The sequence below is a fragment of the Salvelinus alpinus genome, chromosome 20 (genome assembly GCF_045679555.1).
Source record: "Salvelinus alpinus chromosome 20, SLU_Salpinus.1, whole genome shotgun sequence".
NCBI lineage: Eukaryota > Metazoa > Chordata > Actinopteri > Salmoniformes > Salmonidae > Salvelinus > Salvelinus alpinus.
This window is the reverse complement of record NC_092105.1, coordinates 33877664-33903413: the sequence shown is the minus strand read 5'-3', so window position 1 is coordinate 33903413 and position 25750 is coordinate 33877664. Positions and strand designations below refer to the sequence as shown.

The 25750-nt window shown below is 43.1% G+C and overlaps 1 protein-coding gene across 2 annotated transcripts in view; it reads right to left on the bottom strand.

The window, feature by feature from the left end:
* LOC139546699 (inactive phospholipase C-like protein 1) overlaps positions 1-25081 on the bottom strand; it is a 108565-nt gene extending 83484 nt beyond the window's left edge. For both annotated transcript variants that reach the window (XM_071355393.1, XM_071355394.1), the window contains exon 1: positions 23981-25081. In XM_071355393.1, coding sequence (XP_071211494.1) covers positions 23981-24157 — 177 coding nt within the window. In that variant the 5' untranslated portion in view covers positions 24158-25081. The remainder of the gene's footprint in view (positions 1-23980) is intronic.
* Positions 25082-25750: the final 669 nt, after the last annotated feature.

The following is a 25750-nucleotide window of genomic DNA, read 5'->3' as shown; positions in this document are numbered from 1 at the left end:
ACAGCAGAGTAGTGTACAGGCTGATGGAACAGCCAGGTGATTACAACAGTAGAGTAGTGTACAGGCTGAAGGAACAGCCAGGTGATTACAACAGTAGAGTAGTGTACAGGCTGAAGGAACAGCCAGGTGATTACAACAGTAGAGTAGTAATCGCTCTACTAGAGCTGTTTCCTGGAACCCATCCCACACTGTCTAGAACCAACCCACTCTCTGTCTAGAACCAACCCACTCTCTGTCTAGAACCAACCCGCTCTCTGTCTAGAACAGCCCACTCTCTGTCTAGAACCAACCCACTCACTGTCTAGAACCAACCCACTCTCTGTCTAGAACAGCCCGCTCTCTGTCTAGAACCAACCCACTCTCTGTCTAGAACCAACCCACTCTCTGTCTAGAACAACCCACTCTCTGTCTAGAACCAACCCACTCTCTGTCTCAAACCACCCACTCTTTGTCTACAACCAACCAACTCTCACTCTAGAACCAACCCACTCTCTGTCTAGAACCAACCCACTCTCACTCTAGAACCAACCCACTCTCTGTCTAGAACAACCCACTCTCTGTCTACAACCAACCAACTCTCACTATAGAACCAACCCACTCTCTGTCTAGAACCAACCCACTCTCACTCTAGAACCAACCCACTCTCACTCAAGAACCAGCCCATGCTCACTCTAGAACCAACCCATGCTCACTCTAGAACCAACCCACTCTCTGTCTACAACCAACCCATGCTCACTCTAGAACCAACCCACTCTCACTCTAGAACCAACCCATGCTCACTATAGAACCAACCCATGCTCACTCTAGAACCAACCCACTCTCACTCTAGAACCATCCCACTCTCACTCTAGAACCAACCCATGCTCACTCTAGAACCAACCCATGCTCACTCTAGAACCAACCCACTCTCACTATAGAACCAACCCACTCTCATTCTAGAACCAACCAACTCTCTCTTTATGACCAACCCACTCTCTCTGTAGAACCAACCCACTCTTCCTCTCATTCTGTAATGTACACACACAGGTTACTGAAATACACTCCATGTGTGTGTGTCTGTGTATGTGATGTTGATGATGATGTGTTTACTTGTATACAAAAATATGCCAGATATAATTGTTGTGGGAGGAGGCCGGAGGGAGGTGCTCATTTTGGAAGTGGGTTTCTCTTTTGACTCCTACATGGAGATAGATGGGGGGCAATCCTTTACTGACAAGTTCCTGAAATAGCGTCCCCTCGTGTCACGCCTTAACAGCCTCGGTTATAGTGCTGATATTCATGAGTCTCGGCCATGTACATAGGCTGACAGTAGGTGGCCTTCAGATTGCAGGCCTGCATAGGACAAAGGGAAAGCAGCTAGCAAAGTACTGCTCTGTGTCAGTGGTCATTTGCATCCTTGCTGTGTGGAGAAGGTGGTGCTATCTGTATCCATAAGTGTCCAGATATCCATGACCTACAGGTAACTGCCAAAATAAAGGAAACACCAACATAAAGTGTCTTAATAGGGTGTTGGGCCACGACGAGCCAGAAGAGCATCAATGCACCTTGACATAGATTCTATATGTCTGGCACTCTAATGGAGGAATGTGACACCATTCGTCAACAAGAAATTCCATCAATTGGTGTTTTGTTGATAGTGGTGGAAAACGCTGTCTTAAGCGCCGCTCCAGAATCTCCCAAGTGTTCAATTGGGTTGAAATCTGGTAATGGCCATGGCATATGGTTTACATAATTTTCGTGCTCATCAAACCATTCAGTGACCACTCGTGCCCTGTGGATGGGGACATTGTCATCCTATAGGGGCATAGCCATGGTAGCCAAAATAATGGCCTGCCCAGCATTTTTATACATGACCCTAAGCATGATGGGATTTTAAGTGCTTAATTAACTCAGGAGAAGCACCTGCTTTCAATATAATGTATCGTTTACTCAAGTGTTTCCATTATTTTGGCAGTTACCTCTATGACATGTTTCAATCCTTCTCGTCTGTAATGTGACTTGTGGATTCAAATAAAGTATTTCAAATATGTGTGTGTGTGTGTGTGTGTGTGTGTGTGTGTGTGTGTGTGTGTGTGTGTGTGTGTGTGTGTGTGTGTGTGTGTGTGTGTGTGTGTGTGTGTGTGTGTGTGTGTGTGTGTGTGTGTGTGTGTGTGTGTGTGTGTGTGTGTGTGTGTGTGTGTTGACCGTTGTTAACTGAGTACACATGTTTGGTGCTATAGCTTGTACACTGTGACTGCCACACATCTGGTTTCCCCACACATCTGGTATTCACTTACAAGTTTACCAGGACTGAACGAGCACAAGTGGAACAAACTACACAGGGCGTACCCCCCCAACAACAACAAAAATAACCCCAATCCCCTACAGTTTGGGTGGGCGTGTGTCATAGGCACACAGGTTGCCATGGTATCCAAGCATCGGGCCTGGGATCTCTGCTACAAACCGTGGTTATGTCATTGCTCTGGCAGCCACAGAGCATTCCTCCATACATACGAAGCTGCATCTTGCCCTTTACACACACACACACCCACACACACGCACAGTGCCTTCAGAAAGTATTCACACCCCTTGACTTTTTCCACATTTTGTTGTGTTGCAGCCTGAATTTAAAATGGATTACATTTAGATTTTGTATCACTGGCCTACACACAATACCCCATAATGGCACAATGTACAAGTGGACATTTTTACAAATTAATAAAAAATTCAACGCTGAAATGTCTTGTTATGGCAAGCCTACATAGGTTTGGGAGTAAAATTGTGCTTAACAAGTCACATAATAAGTTGCATGGACTCAAACTGTGTGCAATAATACTGTTTAACATGATTTTTGAATGACTTCCTCATCTCTGTACCCCACACATACAATTATCTGTAAGATCCCTCACTCGAGCAGTGCATTTTAAACACAGATTCAACCACAAAGTCCAGGGAGGTTTTCAACGCCTCGCAAAGAAGGGCACCTATTGGTAGATGGGTAAAAAAAAAGGAGACATTGAATAACCCTTTGAGGATGGTAAAGTTATTAATTACGCTTTTGATGGTGTATCAATACACCCAGTCACAACAAAGATACAGGCATACTTCCTAACTCGGTTGCCGGAGAGGAAGGAAACCTCTCAGGGATTTCACCATGAGGTCAATGGTGACTTTAAAACAGTTACAGAGTTTAATGGCTGTGATAGGAGAAAACTGAGGATGGATCAACAACATTGTAGTTACTCCACAATACTAACCTAAATGAAGGAGTGAAAAGAAGGAAGCCTGGACAGAAGACTTGAAATGGCTGTCTAGCAATGATTAACAACCAACTTGACACAGCTTGAAGAATTTTTAAAAGAATAGAGTGGTAATATTGTACAATTCAGGTCTGCAAAGCTCTTAGAAACTTACCCAGAAAGACTCACAGCTGTAATCTCTGCCAAAGGTGACTGTAACAAGTATTGACTCAGGGGGTTGAATACATATGTAATCAAGATATATTTATGTTTTATTTTTCATTAATAGTTTTACAAATGTTAGAATTTGTCGTTGACAAAAATGACAATTAAATATATTTTAATCCCACCTTATAACAAAACAAAATGTGGAAAAAGTCAAGGTGTCACGTCCTGACCATAGAGAGCCCTTGGTTCTCTATGGTGTAGTAGGTCAGGGCGTGACTAGGGGGCGATCTAGTATATCTATTTCTATGTTGGTGCTAATGTGGTTCCCAATTAGAGGCAGCTGTTTATCGTTGCCTCTGATTGGGGATCATATTTAGGTAGCTATTGCCCCACCTGTGTTTTGTGGGATATTGATTGTTTGTTAGTGTGTTTGGGCACTACGTCCTCACGGTCTTTGTAAGTTTAAATTTTTTTAGTTTCACTTAAATAAATATGTGGAACTATACTCACGCTGCACCTTGGTCCGCTCATTTCCAAGAACGTGACACAAGGGGTGTGAATACTTTCTGAAGGCAGTGTACACACAATCTTGTGTCCAACTGAAATCCCTCCATTCTCACTAGACAAGCTGCAATGTATTGTTACACAACACAATGCCAAATGCCCAAATCCCCCTCATCCAGACTCTCAAACACGCAGACACACACACACATACATACATACATACAAACGCACCTATGCGTTAACTTATTGAGGCCATGTCTGGCATATGATGACTTGGATTCTCCCAATGACTAACTGTACACTAACAGGCACACCCTTAAGAGTAATCACTCTGGAATGGACAGAGCAGGTTATAAGAGTTTCCTGGGTAAAAGAATACAAAATAAATATTATTTATTTTAGTTTGGGGGGGGGCATAAGTTATTTACATTTTTTAAATCTGTTCCCAAGTATTCCCACACATAAAAGAGAGACACTTGATCGTATACAAATCTAAGCAAGGTTTGAAATGATTCTATTTAATCAAATATTATATATGTTTGTCTACAAATGATTTGTAAGTATGTTCCTGTCCCCCGACCATCCCTCAAGAAAGAAATCAGCCCGCGGCTGAATCTAGTTGATGATCCCTGCTTTACAATATTACTTTGTGTAAAAAGTAACGCTTTACATTACTAGGTAAAAGTACTTTGCGACACTTTTATGAAAAAAAACTCAAAATCTCACTGTTTGTTTGACTGAGCAAGGCGAGCCGCAAAAACTGCACCCCCACTTTTTTACCAGACAATTATCATGATCCAACGGGTAATTTGTCATTTTCAATGATTAGTTATGTTTTGAGCTAGTCTGTATTAAATAGATATGTACATTATATATATGATATAATAATTAACAGATTGCATTAACGCACCCCTCCTCCCGTCGCCTTAAGATGAATGGTTTTGACCACTCTAAAGCTTTGCTTCATTCCCACACAACTGTTTTGGTTCAGTATAGTAAGAAAGCACTAGTTACTCCACTGGTGTTTAAAATGAAAAAGTACCTGCAAAATACAATTGTGTATCTATTTTGCTGTGCTGTTGTTACATTTGTATCGTTGTTTCATGTCCAATACACTCAGGGTTTTGTTACATATCATTTGAGCGCAGTGCACCAAGAGCAAATTCATTGTCATTTCACTTTGCCGAAAAGAACAATGATGAGCACGAGCATGTCTGATTAGGCTTTGCTGGAGCGCAGACTCTGAGTAGCCTTCCATTAGTCTACCAAAGGTTGCACCTTTGCATAAAACTGCATGTCCGGTAGCTCGCGGGCTGTCAATGAGCAGCTCACAAGTAGATACAAAACAATGAGTAGGCCTAATATTACATCATTTTATCTGTTAAATATGTTTTCTCCCCAAGTTGTTTACAGACATTTAACAAATTTCTGCAGTTTTGTCATCTATTTTCCACACATCAAATCAGCTAAATCACATTGTTAAAATGTTTAATTCTGTTACAAAAGTAACAGTCCTGGTTGAGCTCCATATTCAAGTGCACTGTGGCCGCTTCGCTGTTACAATGTAGCCAAGCTGTGTCTGTATGCGCCTATGCACAAAATTAAAAAGCACAGGATATCTGTACCTCGATAAAACAGATCTGCTTGGCTTGGTAAGTATATGCTGGTGAGGCAAGTTCATAAACAAAAATCATGATGACACTGTGACAGCGCAAAAAAAAGGCACCAAAAAAAGGCCATGTCAGAGGAAAAGCGGAATGGTCAAGAAATGTGCTCAAATCAAATCAAATCAAACAATATTTTATTGACCACATACACATATTTAGAAGAGGTTATTGCGGGTGTAGCGAAATGCTCCAACAGTGCAGTAATGTCTAACAATTCACAACAACACACACAAATCTAAAAGTAAAATAATGGAATTATGAAATATATAAATATATACACTACAGTGCAAAAGTTTGGGGTCACTTAGTAATGTCCTTGTTTTCCATGAAAACATACATGAAATGAGTTGCAAAATGAATAGGAAATATAGTCAAGACGTTGACAAGGTTATAAATAATGATTTTTAATTTAAATAATAATTGTGTCCTTCAAACTTTGCTTTCGTCAACGAATCCTCCATTTGCAGCAATTACAGCCTTGTAGACCTCTGGCTTTCAAGTTGTCATTTTGTTGAGGTAATCTGAAGAGATTTCACCCCATGTTTCCTGAAGCACCTCCCACAAGTTGGATTGGCTTGATGGGCACTTCTTACGTTCCATACGGTCAAGCTGCTCCCACAACAGCTCAATAGGGTTCAGATCCGGTGACTGTGTTATAGACAGAATACCAGCTGACTGCTTCTTCCCTAAATAGTTCTTGCATAGTTTGGAGCTGTGCTTTGGGTCATTGTCCTGTTGTAGGAGGCAATCGTCTCTAATAAAGCGTTGTCCACAGGGTATGGCATGGCGTTGCAAAATGGAGTGATAGTCATCAATCTTCAAGATCCCTTTTACCCTGTACAAATCTCCCACTTTACCACCACCAAAGCACCCCCAGACCATCACATTAACTCCACCATGCTTGACAGATGGCGTCAAGCACTCCTCCAGCATCTTTTCATTTTTTCTACGTCTCACGGATGTTCTACTTTGTGATCCGAACACCTCAAACTTAGATTAGTCTGTCCATAATTTTTTTTCCCATTCTTCCTCTGTCCAGTGTCTGTGTTCTTTTGCCCATCTTAATCTTTTATTTTTATTGGCCAGTCTGAGATATGGCTTTTTCCTTGCAACTCTGCCTAGAAGGCAGCATCCCGGAGTCGCCTCTTCACTGTTGACGTTGAGACTGGTGTTTTGCGAGTACTATTTAATGAAGCTGCCAGTTGAGGACTTGTGAGGCATCTGTTTCTCAAACTAGACACTCTAATGTACTTGTCCTCTTGCTCAGTTGTGCACCGGGGCCTTCCACTACGCTTTCTATTCTGGTTAGAGCCAGGTTACGCTGCTCTGTGAAGAGAGTAGTACACAGCGTTGTAGGAGATCTTCAGTTTCTTGGCAATTTCTCGCATGGAATAGCCTTAATTTCTCAGAACAAGAATAGACTGACGAGTTTCAGAAGAAAGTTATTTGTTTCTGGCCATTATGAGCCTGTAATCGAACCCACAAATGCTGATGCTCCAGATACTCAACTAGTCTAAAGAAAGTCAGTTTTATTGCTTCTTTAATCAGAACAACAGTTTACAGCTGTGCTATCATAATTGCAAAAGGGTTTTCTAATGATCAATTAGACTTTTAAAATGATAAACTTGGATTATAAGACTCCTGAACATCTAGTCAAATGGCTACCCAGACAATTTGCATTAGTAGTGTAAATATTAGGACGAGCAATGTCTGAGTGGCATTGACTAAAATACAGTAGAATAGAATACAGTATATACATATGAAATGAGTAAAGCAGCATGTAAACATTATTAACGTGACCAGTGATTCCACGTCTATGTATATAGGGCAGCAGTCTCTAAGGTGCAGGTTTGAGTAACCGGGTGGTAGCCAGCTAGTGATGGCTATTTAACAGTCTGATGGCCTTGAGATAGAAGCTGTTTTTCAGTCTCTCGGTCCCAACTTTGATGCACCTGTACTGACCTCGCCTTCTGGATGATAGCGGGGTGAACAGGCCGTGGCTCAGGTGGTTGATGTCCTTGATGATCTTTTTGGCCTTCCTGTGACATCTGGTGCTGTAGGTGTCCTGGAGGGTAGGCAGTGTGACCCCGGTGATGCGTTGCGTGCAATGAACGCAAGAGAAGTGACACAATTTCACCTGGTTAATATTGCCTGCTAACCTGGATTTCTTTTAGCTAAATATGCGGGTTTAAAAATATATACTTCTGTGTATTGATTTTAAGAAAGGCATTGATGTTCATGGTTAGGTACACATTGGAGCAACGATACGCACCGCATCGATTATATGCAACGCAGGACACGCTAGATAAACTAGTAATATCATCAACCATGTGTAGTTAACTAGTGATTATGATTGATTGATTGTTTTTTATAAGATAAGTTTAATGCTAGCTAGCAACTTACCTTGGCTTCTACTGCATTCGCGTAACAGGCAGGCAGGCTCCTCGTGGAGTGCAATGTAATCAGGTGGTTAGAGCGTTGGACTAGTTAACTGTAAGGTTGCAAGATTGAATCCCCCGAGCTGACAAGGTAAAAATCTATCGTTCTGCCCCTGAACGAGGCAGTTAACCCACCGTTCCTAGGCAGTCATTGAAAGTAAGAATGTGTTCTTAACTGACTTGCCTAGTTAAATAAAGATTGAATAAAGGTGTAAAAAAAAAAAATATGTGCGTGGGTGGCAGCCCCACGCACCAGGCTGTCTCTCCGTCTCCTCCCTACAGGTGTGCCCGTCTGTCCAGCGCCACCTGCACTGCCCGTCTGCCCAGCGCCGCCTGAGCTGCCCGTCTGTCCAGCGCCGCCTGCGCTGCCCGTCTGTCCAGCGCCGCCTGCGCTGCCCGTCTGCCCAGCGCCGCCTGCGCTGCCCGTCTGCCCAGCGCCGTCTGAACCGCCCGTCTGTCCTGAGCCGTCAGAGCCGCCCGTCTGTCCTGAGCCGTCAGAGCCGCCCATCTGTCCTGAGCCGCTAGAGCCGTCCGTCAGTCAGGAGCCGCCAGAGCCGCCCGCCAGTCAGGAGCCGCCAGAGCCGCCCGCCAGTCAGGAGCCGCCAGAGCCGCCCGCCAGTCAGGAGCCGCCAGAGCCGCCCGCCAGTCAGGAGCCGCCAGAGCCGCCCGCCAGTCAGGAGCCGCCAGAGCCGCCCGCCAGTCAGGAGTTGCCAGAGCCGCCCGCCAGTCAGGAGCCGCCAGAGCCGCCCGCCAGTCAGGAGCCACCAGAGCCGCCCGCCAGCCAGGACCTGCCAGAGCCGTCAGCCAGCCAGGACCTGCCAGAGCCGTCAGCCAGCCAGGAGCTGCCAGAGCCGTCAGCCAGCCAGGAGCTGCCAGAGCCGTCAGTCAGCCAGGACCTGCCAGAGCCGTCAGTCAGCCAGGAGCTGCCGGAATTGCCTTTCACTCCGGCGCTGCCGGAGTCTCCCACCTGTCCGGCACTGCCGGGGTTGTCCTTTACTCCGGTGCTGCCGGAATCTCCCGTCCATTCGGGACCCATGGCTAGGGTCCCCAGTCAGAGGTCGGCGGCAAGGAGCGCCGCTCGTAAGAGGCCACGGGGGCGGTTGAGGCGGACTAAAACTATGGTTAAGTGGGGTCCACGTCCCGCGCCAGAGCCGCCACCGCGGACAGACGCCCACCCAGACCCTCCCCTATAGGTTCAGGTTTTGCGGCCGGAGTCCGCACCTTTGGGGGGGGTACTGTCACGTTCTGACCTTTATTTTCCTTTGTTTTTGTCTTTAGTTAGTATGGTCAGGGCGTGAGTTAGGGTGGGCAGTCTATGTTATGTGTTTCTATGTTGAGGTTTGTCATTTGGCCTGATATGGTTCTCAATCAGAGGCAGGTGTTTTGCATTGTCTCTGATTGGGAACCATATTAAGGTAGCCTGTTTTCACTGTTGGTTTGTGGGTGATTGTTCCTGTTCATGTGTTCCTGTTTTTTTCTGTGTTCACTAGTTCGGGACTGTAGCTTCGTTGGTTTTTCGTCAAAAAACCAGCTTCGTTGGTTTTTCGTTATTGTTTTTGTTCATATTGAGAAGTATTCTAATAAATTATGGATACGCACCACGCTGCGCTTTGGTCCTCCTCTCCTTCTACCGACGAAATCCATTACAAGTTTGTATTTTCAAGTTGACAGTACTTGTTCAATGCCCTACCAGATAGCACTGCCATATTGAGAAAGAAAAGTGTTACTACATTATTGTGATCGCATTATATGTGACAGAACAGCTTGGCTTTTTCTTAAACTAGCAAGTACAAAATAAAAATTATTATTGGGTAAAACAATATTATTCCTCCCATTTTCGATATTATTTCCTCATTGTCATGAGTTATCCTGGACACATTCTAAACAGCTTGGCCTGTCAATCGATCACAGTGGGTGGGATTGTTAGGGAAGAAGGCGGGATGTTTGTGAGTCTCAGGGTTGGTAGGGTTTAAGACCTGTCAATTAATTATTGGGGGTGGGATTTTCAGGGAAGGGAGTAGATAGTAATCTAGTCATTAAAACACTTTTTTAAATATAATTTATTTTGGCAAAATCTAAGAAAAATAGTTTAGTGCATGTGTGTGTGTGTGCCAAAGAACATTTTGGAGTGAGAAGAGAAGGATGGCACCCTTTCTTCCCAGAGTCGATTCTCCCTGTTAAGAAACAGGGTAGAATTGCGGGGAAATTGTTTTAAAAATCATGGAAACACGTGCCTGGTAGAGATATGATTCTGAATGTAACGCACACATTGTTTGACAAAGTGACCGAAATAAAATTATCCAATTTGAAAAAGTAACACGTTACTTTACTATGTTACTCATAAAAGTATTCTGATTACGTAACATGTTACTTTTGTAAAGCATTACCCCCAACACTGGTGTTCGTGCGTGTGTGGGCGTGCGTGAGTCCGCCCTGTTCACCCCTAACGGGGCCAACCATCCCATGGCCCTCCAGTTTCCTGTAGGCTCTGCTGTATTGACTTAAAGGTGTTGAAGCAGGCACAAATCAGCCTTATTTCTAACTCTCCAGAGCCCTTCTCCAGTCTGCTCCACCCTGAGGTAAAACACCATGCACTAGTGAGCAAACACACATGCACACACACGCCCACAAGCACGCACACGCATACAGACTGCACCATTCACAGCCCTTCCTTTACTGTGTAAATCTCTCTCTCAGTTAATCGCTTTCTTGCACTCTGTTTATCTCTCTCTACATCCTCTCTGCACATCCGTCTCTACTTTTCCTCTTTCCTCCCCTTTCGACATTTCAGTCACATTCTCTACCTTTGCACTTCGTTTTGTACAACATGTCCAAACACACTTAGTCTCTCTCTCTCTCTCTCTCTCCCTCTGCGTCTGCTCTCTCTCCCTCTGTCTGTCTGTCTGTCTGTCTGTCTGTCTGTCTGTCTGTCTGTCTGTCTGTCTGTCTGTCTGTCTGTCTGTCTGTCTGTCTGTCTGTCTGTCTGTCTGTCTGTCTGTCTGTCTGTCTGTCTGTCTGTCTGTCTGTCTGTCTGTCTGTCTGTCTCTCTCTCTCTCTCTCTCCCTCTGCGTCTGCTCTCTCTCCCTCTGTCTGTCTGTCTGTCTGTCTGTCTGTCTGTCTGTCTGTCTGTCTGTCTGTCTGTCTGTCTGTCTGTCTGTCTGTCTGTCTGTCTGTCTGTCTGTCTGTCTGTCTGTCTGTCTGTCTGTCTGTCTGTCTCTCTCTCTCTCTCTCTCTCTCTCTGTCTCTCTCTGTCTGTCTGTCTGGTTGGTTGGTTGAAGCTCCTTTTCTGTCATGACCCTGACAAAACACTCACAATAACAGCTATTCAGAAGAGTAAACTATGTAACAGAGAGAACGAGAGAAAGAAAGGGAGGAACTCAACAACATCATCTGCAGAGAGTGTATTACTAAACAGGAAGCAGCATGCAGATAGGGCTTGCCCTCCTCCCCCTTATCTCTCTTCCCCTCCTCTATTTCTCTCTCTCTCCCTGTCTCTCTCTCCCTCTCTCTCTCTCTCTCTCTCTCTCTCTCTCTCTCTCTCTCTCTCTCTCTCTCTCTGCTTATCCTGGCTACTCATGTCAACACAAACACCCAAAAGCTCAACTGAAAGGGAGAAAGGCAGATCAAGGTATACTGGCGAAGGTATAAAGCCAATTAGTACGGAAATAGTTTGGTGGCAGTCCTGACTCGTACCGTGTGATACTGTATGCTAAAAGTGTCAGGGATAAAGTGTCTTTCATAGGTGGCTAAAGCAGCTGTCACAGGGCAATATGTCTTAGTTTCTATTTGATTCAGGCCGATTCCTCAAGGCAAACACATACACACACTGACACACAGCCTCATGATGAGCAGTTCCAGGGGTGCTGTGGTACCAGTAGGAGGATGACACTGAGGGACAGAGGCTCCAGTATCTCCTCTACACACACACACACAAACACACACACACACATACGGCAGTCCCCTCCTGCAGAGAATAGCTACACACATACACTCCGATAAACACACACTCACACATACACACACACTCATTATGTTTGACCCGGAGCCAAGTGTACTTTGTAAACAAATCATTGTCTAGTGCAGGGCTGCACAGCAGGGGAGAGAGGGGGATAGGGAGAAATAGAAGCCCCAGGACAGCAACACAGTTAGACCCAACCAGTGGTGGAAAATGTACCCAATTGTCATACTTGAGTAAAAGTAAAGATATTTGTGTTTAGTGAGTCCGCCAGACCACAGGCAGTAGGGATGACCCTGTGTTCTCTTGATAAGTGCGTGAATTTCACAATTTTCCTGTCCTGCTAAGCATTCAAAATGTAACGAGTACTTTGGGTTGTCAGGCAAAATGAGTACAATATCTTCTTTAGGAATGTAGTGAAGTAAAAGTTGTCGAAAATATAAATAGTAAAGTAAAGTACAGATACTCCAAAAAACGAATTAAGTAGTACTTTAAAGTATTTTTACTTAAGGACTTTACACCCTTGGAACCAACCAAATCATGAGAAAACAAAAAAATAATTACTTGACACATTGGAAAGAATTTAGAAAAAAACTGAGCAAACTAGAATGCTATTTGGTCCTAAACAGAGAGTACCCAGTGACAGAATACCTGACCACAGTGACTGACCCAAAATTAAGGAAATCTTTGAACATGTACAGACTCAGTGAACATAGCCTTGCTATTGAGAATGGCAGTCGAAGGCAGACTTGGCTCTCAAGAGAAGGCAGGCTATGTGCACACTGCCCACAAAATGAGGTGGAAACTGAGCTGCACTTCCTAACCTCCTGCCAAATGTATGACCATATTAGAGACACATATTTCCCTCAGGTTACCCAGACCCAAAAAGAATTTGAAAACAAACCCAATTTTGATAAACTCCCATATCTACTGGGTGAAATACCACAGTGTGCAATCACAGCAGCAAGATTTGTGACATGTTGCCAAAAGAAAAGGGTAACCAGTGAAGAACAAACACCATTGTAAACCTATATTGATGTTTATTTATTTTCCCTTTTATAATTTAACTATTTGCACAAGACTGTATATAGACATAATATGACATTTGAAATGTCTTTATTATTTTGAAACTTTTGTAAGTGTAATGTTTACTGTTAATCTTGTATTGTTTATTGTTTTTGTTTATTATCTATTTCACTTTCTTTGTCAATGTAAAGATATGTTTCCCATGCCAATAAAACCCCTTAAACTGAAATTGAGAGACAAAGAGAGATAGAGAGAGAGAAACAGTGGGACAGAGAGATACAGAGAGAGAGAAACAGCGAGAGAGTTAAAGGTGGGATACTCCTGTGGCTGAATCGAAGCCCTGCAAATTCAGCAGCCGATGTCAAACAAAAACAATGTTTGCCGGATCAGGTGTGGCCAATTAGTGGGTGCGGCCAACACACCTGAACACACTTAACAAGATAGAGGATATAGAGAGTCTGTTGATGCTGAGAATGGAATGTATATGTTTTTGAATAACATTCTTAGAACATTCTTTGAATGTTACTAATGTTTTCTTGTGGTTTTTACTAAGGAAAGAAAATTATGTTCTGAGAACATGACTTTAAATAGAACCATGAGGAAACGTTATGCTGAAGTACTGAAATTCCTACAGAAGAACGTTGTTTCTTAACGTTCTCGGAACTATTTGAGAACATTCCCAATGTCAAACCAGTTGGATGACGTTCCTAGAGCATTATAATTTTTGGGGAAATGTAACCATGTTTGAACTTTTAGGAAACGTTCTGTTAAAGTAATGAAATACCAAGAAAATAACATTCCTTAAATATGCTGAGAATGTTCCAAAGCCAAGCAACTTTCCTGCACCATTCCCAGAAAGTTGTGGGAAGGTTGTATGCAAAATAATCCTTGGACAACCACGCTATCACCAAGCTCTAAGAAACATTTGGTTCTCAGAACATTATGTGCTAGCTGGGATGTCTACACAGTTTGGGAGGGCAAGGCAGAAACAAGAGGCATTATAATAATCCAGATTACTTTGATCCAAGACTGACTCGCAGGCCAGGCAGCGGAAGACACAGAGAACACGAAGGAATCGATTATTCCTTAATATCCTTTCGTTGTTCCAGTCCCCCCCCACACACACACACACACACACACACACACACACACACACACACACACACACACACACACACACACACACACACACACACACACACACACACACACACACACACACACACACACACAGGGTGAGAGCGTTTCTATATGCTTTTCCAGGGCAACAAGATGAAATCCTCCCTTAATAGATACATCTGTCTGTTTGCTGAAGCATTTTAGTGTGAGTGGCTTTTCCCAAGGGCAGAGTGTGTGTAGTGGATCATAGTGTATTTCAGACAGCCCAGTCAGTCCAATTGGTAAGGTCACAATATTGGACATGTTGCATATTTATCTTCTTCTGTTGTGGATGTTTCTAGGCACCTGGTACTATGGTTATTAGTGAAATGGCAGACAGAGACACAGTGTGACCAGTGTAACCAGCTAGTGTAACTTTCTGGTCATCTAGTGCAGGGGTGTCAAACATACGGCCCGCGGGCCGGAACCGGCCCCCAAGGAGGTTCGATCAGGCCCGCAGGATAATTTGAAAGTGGAAAAAATGCATAAAAGACATGGAATTAATATTTTTAATTCGCTGCAATTCATGGATTATCCGCTAAGGGGCGCACTCTTTCCATCAGAGTAGAAGACAAGCTGCATCACTGAGACAGACTGAAAACAGCAGACGGTATCAATGCGCCATCTGCTGCTTGTTACGACGTTGTTAATACCTTAATACCTCATTAGCCAAAATGTCGTTATCCAAACGGAGAAAAGTAGATAAGGAGTGTAGAATTTTCAAAGAAAAATGGACCACGTCCTATTTATTTACAGAGATGCACGGAAAACCTTCGTGCTTGGTGTGTTTGCAACAAGTTTCGGTATTGAAGGAATATAATATTCGACGCCACTACGAGACTCATCACAGCGAAAAATATGACGGCTTGCAAGGACAACTGAGAAGAGATAAGATTAACGAATTGCTGGCGGGTCTGAGGAAACAGCAGTCAACTTTCATCCAGAGCCGAGAAGTCAGTGAAGCAGCGGTAAAAGCCAGCTACCTAATTGCTAGCGAAATAGCATTAGCATCGAAGCCGTATTCCGACGGTGACTTTGTTAAACGATGCATGATGAAGGCGGCTGAACTTGTATGTGCCGAGAAGCGACAAGCTTTTGCCAATATTAGCCTGACGAGGAATACTATAGCAGAGAGGATTTCGGAACTATCGGCAGATTTAGACAGTCAATTGAAACAGAGAGTCAAGTCATTTATTGCATTTTCCGTGGCAATTGACGAGAGCACTGACATCACAGACGTGGCCCAACTGGCCATATTTATTCGAGGAGTTGATGAGACATTGACTGTTACTGAAGAGTTTCTTGAGTTGGTGCCAATGATGGACACCACAACAGCCGTGGACATTTTCGGCTCTGTCGTTGCTGCATTGGACAGAGTTGGAGTGGACTGGTCCCGCGCTGTCAGCCTGGCTACAGACGGCGCGCCATCCATGGTCGGAAAGAAAGCAGGTGTCGCGACAAAGTTCAAAGACAAAGTTCAAGCCCTTAATGGAGGAGATCGTTTCTGGACATTTCACTGTATTTTGCACCAGGAGGCATTGTGTTGCAAGTCGCTGAAAATGGACCACGTCATGGAGGTGGTTGTTCGCACTGTAAATTTCATCCGGTCCAGAGGTCTGAACCATCGTCAGTTTGACAAACTTCTCAGCGACAGCAACATTACCCACAGCCTGCCATACCACACTGAAGTGAGATGGTTAAGCCGAGGCGCTGTGCTGAGGCATTTCTTTGATCTACGAGAGGAAATCGGACAGTTCATGGAGAAAAAAGGAAAACCGGTGTTGGAATTACAATCTCAGGAATGGCTACGGGACCTTGCATTCTTGGTTGATATTACTGAACACTTGAACAATCTGAACAAAATGTTGCAAGGCCGCAAAAAAGTTGTCACACAGTTTTCTGACAACATACATGCATTTAAGTTGAAGCTGACTTTGTGGGAGATGCAACTGGCAAATGGCAACCCTGCTCATTTCCCCTGTCTGAGAGATGTGTGTGTGACCAGACCTGATGCGGACATGAAACGGTACAAAGACAAAATTGCAGGACTACTGCGGGAGTTTGAGAAACGTTTTCAGGTATTTGGTGAACTTGAGACAGAATTTTCAGTTTTTCGCTCACCTTTCACAGTTAAAGCTTCTGATCTGCCGGTCGAAATTCAGCTAGAGATAATTGATTTGCAGTGTGATGCAGATTTGAAGGGCAAATTTGCCTCTGTAGGTCTGGACAGATTTTATCAGTATCTACTACCAGGGTACCCCAAATTAACAGCCCTGGCTGCTAAAATTTTGTGCATGTTTGGGACAACCTACCTTTGTGAACAAATTTTCTCAGTGATGAATATCAATAAAACAAAAATGCGTTCAAGGCTCACAAACAAGCACTTAAATGACATTCTGAAAGTGACAGCTAGTCAGGACATGACACCTGGTGTTGATGCACTTGTACAGGCCAAAAGATGCCAAGTTTCAGGAACAAATACAAGTCCAGACTAGACTAACACCTTTAAAATGCTGCCTTAGATACTGTTTGCATTGAAAGAATACAGCTCTGTGAAGATGAATCCTTACTGTGGTGATTTAAAAAAATGTGCACTTTAATGTTAGTCAGCAGCTTCAAAACAAAAGTTGTGTGATGGAATTCTACTGTTCATACAACTCCATAAATTTTCAGTATGTATTGTATGTGTATGTATGTTTCATGTATGAAGTTTACAGATTTACAGGACAGGCGAACACTTTCTTCATTACACATTTAAAATCACTCTCCTTAGTTTGTAAGGTGTACGCAGGGATTACATTTAGATTTTATATGCGTATGTGTAAGTGGTTTAAAAATTCCTTTCTTTAAAAGTCTCATTTAATCTTAAAGTGCATTACTATATTTTTCAGTACCAATTAAAGTTTTGTGCCTTTGTACAATCAGTGGGATCAGTTGCAATGCATATTTGTGAATGATAAAAGTAAATTGCACATTTGTCTAAGGAAATATGAGGTGTTTCATTAAATGTTTTGTAAAAGGATAGTTCATTAAATTTCAATATTTTCCTAATGTTCTTGTGCTTCTTTACACCAAAACAAAGGAAAGACATGATATTTTGGTTATTTATAGCAGAGTATGGTATAATTTTAATGGTCCGGCCCACTTGACATCTCCCTAGGCCGTATGTGGCCCACGATGCGAAATGAGTTTGACACCCCTGATCTAGTGCCTGATCATGTGACTGACTGACTTTTGTTGTTTTATTTTTCCTTCTACAGTGAGAGAGTGACAGGAAGGTTAAGGTGTAGTACCTCTGAACAGAACACTACCTTTGCACAGACCCCAGCTAGCACATTTGGTTCTTTGGAAGTTGTGGGAAAGTACATTTTTTGTTTCCCATTGGAACAAAGCCATCATTTCCTGACAGGTAAATCGTAAAAGTTTGTTAAACATTCTGAGAACGGAAGTGAACATTTCACCTGTTCTGGGCACGTTCATTTTTATGTTGCAGGGAGGTTCTGAGAACATTTAACTAGGGTTCACTGAACGTTTTCCTGGGAGGTTTTATTAATGTTCTGAGAACGGAAATTATGGGTTATTTGAAGGTAATTAATAATGTTTCGAGAACATTCTCTAAATGTTGTGAATGTTTTGAACAAAATGTAAAGGTTTCAATAAGACTTTTAATAACAATGGTAGCTTATTTTGGGTTAACTATGTTGAATTCCAAGCACAGATAGGACACATGAAAATTTATTAAATGAATTTATGCAAACACATTTCTTTTTTATTGTGGCATGGCATCAGTGAGATTTCAAACAGACCCGATTTCAAAAGGGTAGCCAATTAGTGGGCACGGCCAACACACCTGAACAAGATAGAAGATAGAGTTTTGTTGATGCTGAGAACAGAATGTACTGTAGGTTTTAATTAAGAGTTAATTGGCGCATCCCCATCAAAATCCGTCAGTTTAAGCTAGAGATATCTGTTTTTTGCATGGTCTGCGTCTCAATCCACCACATCTGCCTATGTCGGCCTTCTGCATCGACGGTAGAAGGTGGCTGAGCTACAGCGGAGTTTGTCAGACCATGAGACATCCCGAAAATCGGTGTTCTCAAGAAAACGTCTGTAGCATCCGAACGGTTTGGCCTACAAACTAATATGACCACTCAATTTCAACATTGCAAATAAAAACATTTTAACTTGGTGGAAAAGGAAGACCTACATACTGCTTTATGTATTCGTGTAGAGGGATTATAAGACTCTAGCATTAGATCAACTGGGTGGGTGGCTTTAATGAGCACTGGAGTAAATGGTGAGTGAAGGGTAACCACGTGGCTCTTCACTATACCAGCTAGCACATTTGGTTCCTTGGAAGTTGTGGGAACGTACATTTTTGGTTTCCCATTGGTTCTAGGAATGAAACCTGACCGGTAAAACAGAAACATTTTTAAACGTTCTGAGAACGGAAGTGATCATTTCTCCTGTTCTGGGAACATTCATTTTTAGGTTGCAGGGAGGTTCTGAGAACACCTTACTATGTTTCCCTGAAATGGTTCCGTATGGAAAGATGAGATTCTCACAAACACGATGGTGTTCTCCGTTTTGCTCTACAACCTCCACAAGTGTCAAGGAACTTGTCTGAAGGTAACCCGGTTCCGGTTTTAAAAAAGTATGGAGGTTTTTTTGTGCAAACAAAAAATGGGTTGAATATGTGTTCAAAAAACAAAAATATTTCCTGAGCTTTCTTATCTCCTACCACGAGGAACCATGAGGAACCCTGCAGGAAACATTATGCTGAAGTACTGAAATTCCTGCAGAAGAATGTTGTTTCTTAACATTCACTGAACGTTCTCAGAATATTACTTTAAATAGAACCACGACGGAACCTGTAGGAAAAGTTATGCCCCAGTACTGAAATTCACACAGAAAAATGTTGTTTCCTAACGTTCTCAGGAACAATTTTGGAACATTACTTACTGCAAAATAGGGGAGGGTTGACAAACGTTTTTGGGCGGAGGGTTGTGTAATTTTTTTATTGTGAATAGGGTCGGGCAATGCATTTTTTCCCTGGTTTACATTTGTTCTTTTGCAGGTTTTACTACAGAATTTCTTCCATCCTAGCCAAATGTCCTCATCTGCTTGCATGCACCTCCCCTATATGTTTTGGTTCTTCCCTTATGCACTACGCTTTTCCGCCCGCTAACTTTTACTATATCACAGGTCAATATAGTCTACCACTCTGTCTATCCAGCCCTCTATCCACCATTCATAGTGACAATAGGGGTAGGTGGTTTGTTTGTCCAGATCTGCAATAGGATAACTAGCAATCATACCACACATGAAATCATTCAAAGCTGCATACATTTTAAATATGAATCCACAAGAACAAATAGGAATAGCTGATATAGGCAGCAGAGGCCAGGTGCAGCATTGCGCATGAAAGAACAGTGAAGACAAAAAGCTCCCATAATTATCTTGTTTAGGGGCAACACAATTAGCCTACCTAGACTAGTCTACAACACCACAATGCAATGAATAACTGTATTATTGTTCTCAAGTGAGTACTCTAGGCTGCAGTGAAAATGGCATTTGAATAACAGCGCAAAAGCCCTGTGAATTGAATGTTTCATTTGGATCAGTTGTGGGTCTACTCGACAGTTTATAAGGTCTAGAAAGGCACAGTACCAGGCCAGTCTGGCTGTATTTTTACTTCTGATACTGAGATGCTCTGTCTGTTGCAGATCCTCGTTATTCAGGAAAGCTTAAGGTGCGCTCTGCCTCCTCTCCAATCCAAGCGGCTTTTCCTCACACACCTAGAACCTAACGCTTCAATATAGCCTAACTTTTCAAATGTTTACCTTTTATATGTGGTACAAACACAACCAGTCACAATGTTTTAATCTGATTAGGCTACTTCAAATGTCTCCTGTAGGTATGCACACGTTCGTCCAAAATATAATTGCAGCATCCTCAAAATGGCCTGACAGTAACCAGGTTTCCATCCAACCTTTTAATGCGAGTAAAGTACTTCGGATAGAAAATGTCACGACATCTTGGGAAAGCGTGCAGTTTATTAAGCTACACATGAAATATATTATGATGAACTTCACAGGGTGGTGAAAGTGCACGTGATGAGCTTGATGCTGCTTTCCAATAAATATCGAGGGTCTTATTCTGGTGACATGATGATTGATGCTTGGCTGCCGTTTGACAAATAAAATGATCTTGCACTTTTATCCATAATAATCTCATTATATAGTAGGCTATACCTGCACTGTATCTGCGAGCTGTTGGCTAGCGCGCACGTACCAATACCAGAGTGGTCACATTCGCTATACTTAGGCCTGGAGTTTAAAATGCCATGGAAACCCATTAACTTGTATTTTTTATTCGGTAAATGGGAATTTAACTACAAAATACATTTTAATGTGCACTACGTATTTACTCATAGAGGTGTATCCGCAACAAGTCAATTTGATGGAAACAACTGATGGGAAAATGCGCATATTGTTTTTATGCAGATTTTAGAATATTCGCATGGAAATCTTGCGCCAATTGGATGGAAACCTATAGACACCCTAAAGACAATGGCAAGTGCGCTAGTCCAGTGTCACTTTGATTATGCCTGCACATCATTGTTCACCAGCAGCCCTAAACATCTAAAGAATAAGCTACAGACCAGCCAAAACAAGAATTGTAAACTCCCCTCTCATACTCATCTGGAGGTGGAGCATTTTTTTGTCTGTTTTTTTTCATAGCATTTTTTTGTCTAATGTATCTGTATCTCTGTCATTGTATATGTATTTATGTAAAAATAGGGACCACAATGGAAGTAAATCCCAGACTTTATTGTGCAATCCCAGGTCACTTTTAAAAATCTTTGTACTGTGTGTACTGACAAATAAAACCAATCAATCAATCCAAACTGTGCAGCGGCCATTTGATGAATGGAATGAGACATCTGTTACAAAACACCCCAAAAATCCAATGACATTTGGAGATTGTCAAGCCAGGCCTTCAATACTGGGTAAACCCACAAGGTAAGGAGGGATGTATTTTCTGTTTATCGAGATTGACATAATCTATGTATTGTGGTGTTGAAAATGCAAACCATGATATTGAAGTCCCCGAAGTCGGTATGCTTTGTTTATTGGTTGTGGGGTGCATTGGCACAGAAACCTGCTGGTGGAAAATGTGTTGCATATATTTTATATAATTATACATATGTCATCAAAATGTTGAAAATCACATGTCCCCCTAGCTGATCATTGTCTGCAGACGGCTCTGATCCTACAGTCTGGCCAAAAGTTTTGAGAATGACACAAATATTAATTTCCACAAAGTTTGCTGCTTCAGTGTCTTTAGATATTTTTGTCAGATGTTACTATGGAATACTGAAGTATAATTACAAGCATTTCTTAAGTGTCAAAGGCAATTACATGAAGTTGATGCAAAGAGTCAATATTTGCAGTGTTGACCCTTCTTTTTCAAGACCTCTGCAATCCGCCCTGGCATACTGTCAATTAACTTCTGGGCCACATCCTGACTGATGGCAGCCCATTCTTTCATAATCAATGCTTGGAGTTTGTCAGAATTTGTGGGTTTTTGTTTGTCCACCTGCCTCTTGAGGATTGACCACAAGCTCTCAATGGGATTAAGGTCTGGGGAGTTTCCTGGCCATGGACCCAAAATATCAATGTTTTGTTCCCCAAGCCACTTAGTTATCACTTTTGCCTTATGGCAAGGTAGGTGCTCCATCATGCTGGAAAAGGCATTGTTCATCATCGAACTGTTCCTGGATGGTTGGGAAAAGTTGCTCTCGGAGGATGTGTTGGTACCATTCTTTATTCATGGCTGTGTTCTTAGGCAAAATTGTGAGTGAGCCCACTCCCTTGGCTGTGAAGCACCCCCACACATGAATAGTCTCAGGATGCTTTACTGTTGGCATGACACAGGACTGATGATAGCGCTCACCTTGTCTTCTCCGGACAAGCTTTTTTCCGGATGCTCCAAACAATCGGAAAGGGGATTTATCAGAGAAAATGACTTTACCCCAGTCCTCAGCAGTCCAATCCCTGTACCTTTTGCAGAATATCAGTCTGTCCCTGATGTTTTTCCTGGAGAGAAGTGGCTTCTTTGCTACCCTTCTTGACACCAGGCCATCCTCCAAAAGTCTTCGCCTCACTGTGCGTGCGGATGCACTCACACCTGCCTGCTGCCATTCCTGAGCAAGATCTGTACTGGTGGTGCCCCGATCCCGCAGCTGAATCAACTTTAGGAGACAGTCCTGGTGCTTGCTGGACTTTCTTGGGCGCCCTGAAGCCTTCTTCACAACAATTGAACCGCTCTCCTTGAAGTTCTTGATAAATCCGATAAATGGTTGATTTAGGTGCAATCTTACTGGCAGCAATATCCTTGCCTGTGAAGCCCTTTTTGTGCAAAGCAATGATGACGGCACGTGTTTCCTTGCAGGTAACCATGCTTGACAGAGGAAGAACAATGATTCCAAGCACCACCCTCCTTTTGAAGCTTCCGGTCTGTTATTCGAACTCAATCAGCAAGACATGAGTGATCTCCAGCCGTGTCCTCGTCAACACTCACACCTGTGTTAACGAAAGAATCACTGACATGATGTCAGCTAGTTCTTTTGTGGCAGGGCTGAAATGCAGTGCAAATGTTTTTTGGGGATTCAGTTCATTTGCATGGCAAAGAGGGACTTTGCAATTAATTGCAATTCATCTGATCACTCTTCATAACATTCTGGAGTATATGCAAATTGCCATCATACAAACTGAGGCCGCAGACTTTGTGAAAATTACTATTTGTGTCATTCTCAAAACTTTTGGCCACGACTGTAGTGTAAAGAAACATTTGAAAGAAATTGTTATTTGTGGTCGTAAACATTATTTAGAGTTAATTCTATGTGCAATTTATTTTACAAGGAGAGGGTCATGTGAAAATATTTGAAATGTTGGGGAGGGGGGTACATGTTTTGGGGGTGACACCTTGAGTTGAGTGTACTGGTTTCCCTAAACAACCAAGTCCAGTTGATTAGCCAGGTTCCTATCAGAATTCCCCATCCCCATAGGTGTTGTTCAGAGTAGGTACGGGCAGCGTCACAGATTGAATGAACAATGTGTAGCCTATATTCTTTGGCGCATAGTAGGAAATATTCCGTGCATAAACACAGTTAAAATCACAACGATACCACATGGTAGTAGTAGTAGTTATTTTGGGTGCGTACTGAGTGAGTAAATGATGCTGTGCATGACTGAAGTGAGTGACACCTGCTGTTTCCTACATTGTATATCCAAAGAGACCAATAGGCCTAGGCTACGTAATTTCAGTTTCAGAACACTATTATAGCCCATCGCAACCTGCACGTTTCTCTCCTTGAAAAATAGATAGCTTTCTTATAAGTCATCCAGTGTGGGGTATTAAGTCTGAGAACCAAATTGAGACCATCTCTGAAGAGTAGCATACATGGCATTTGTCTGATGCTTGTTCGCACGCTAATGTAATCACAACCCTCTGTAGCTTATCCTACTTCTATTAAATATTGACAGTCCTTTATCCGACGGCTCCATGTCGACTGTCTGTTGCAGAGATATTAGAAGTAGATGAATACACATTATGAATATTGCAATGGGAGGCTCCAGTGCGTCTATTAGGCCTAGCCTATGGTTTTTCAATATGCAGCCTGGGTATTTGGTTTTCTTTGGGTGAACTATGGTAAACAATTGGCTCAGGGAAAGGCAGGCGCTTGTGTTTGACAGGTCGGTTAACCGAAATCGGTCAGATAGATGTGCCAGTGTCATCACATGTAGCCTCAACAATCACCTCAATAAACTAATCTCTTACCTTGATGATGCTGCTCCTGCGGGGGGCTGCCCTCACTGCCTCCAGGACGATGGTGTCGTTGTCCTGGCCGGGGAGGATGACTCCGCTCCGCCTCCCCGTCCTGGACGCTCTCGGCGGGATGATCTCAGGAGCTCCATCATCGCACAGACCGTCCCCATAACGCTCTTGCTCCGACATCTTCTCAACAGAAGCCCAAGTTCAAGTTTCAGGTTAGGAAATCACACAATGTTACGTATTGCCTCGGAGTAAGTCTGCGTTGGTCGTTGGTTGTTTATGGGTGACATTTATTTACAGAAGTGCCCGGGTATTGAGGGGTCTGCTGCGCCTTTCCAAAAACATTAAATCACGGAACTGGACTCCATGTCATCTGGCCTCGGGCGATTCCGTTAGTCCGTTAGAGCTTCCCCGGTCCGGCAGTCGGGTAGGTTAATTACTTAAATGTCCTTAATTACGGCGAAAGTCCATCACATCCAGTCTCATGTTCGCTCTCCCGTGTCCACAAAGTCGACCTGACTTGTAAGCCTACTATCTGGTATAGAATCAAAGGATTGGGTGGGGAACACCCACTATAGACAATCGGAAATGTGACCTGTTGGGAAATCAAAACACCACTGACACGCGCAGACTTAAATGTAAATTGGTTTTGATAACGAGTTTACCCCAAAATACTATGCATTCCTGAAGGACGTGTTTTTCGCGCAACAAGTCGGATCAGTTTCACAGATTGGCAGCAGCAGCCCTACCTCTCCATAAAAGAAAGCGCTGTCCTGGATGCTTCCGACAAAGCTTTTTCACACACAATGATAGGTGAACATTGGGAAGAGGAAACTTCGCAATAAAAATCGTTAAAAACAACAAACGTATTTAGGTGTAGGTTACCCAAAGTAGCTTACTCAGTCTGCCTTACCATCACCGACACAGTTACCAAAGTGCAAGGCAGTAAACTTTACGCTGTGATATATGGTGTTCTGTTAGGGAGAACAATACTTATTTATATTACATAGTTCCGTACATTGACTGAGATCTCAAAGTACTCTAAACTGCTAATCGCTTATAGTCAGTCTGCAACAGCCGATGTTGACGAGAATGAGGAATACAACTGACAGTTACACCGCCTCTACTCCTCCCCACCTCTCTGCCCCTGCCCTCCCTCCTATCCTAGAAATCATGATTGACGCGTCATGCGACCAATACGCACAGGTATTTGGCACTCGTAGCGCCAAAACGCACGCAGTTAACGTACCAAAACTCGTGAATGGGTGGAGTCAGAACTCGCGGGCTCTGGAATGCCTCACATGTTGGAAACGTTCCAGATGTTCTTGTGGCGAGGAGAGGAGAGGAGAGGAGAGGGCTAGGAACAGCAGAGCCCAGGAAAAGGAGGGACTCACTCGAGCAGGATTCCTCAACTGGCGGCCCACAGGCTGAATTTGGCCCACGGGTATTTCTATGTATTTATTGTTGGACATAAATGACTGTAAAAACACCAGCAAATCAGCTCCAAGTGATTTTCGTATTGGAAATCTTTTCAAAGTATTCCCACATATAATAGAGAGATAGGCATATACAAATTTAACCCATAAGAGACTAAGCCCTGTCTAAGCGGGGGTCTACTAAGCTACACTACATGACCAAAAGTATGTGGACGCCTTCTCGTTGAACATCACACTCCAAAATCAGGGGCATTAATATGGAGTTGGTCCCCCTTTGCTGCTATAACAGCCTCCATCCACTCTTCTGGGAAGACGTTCCACTTGACGTTGGAACATTGCT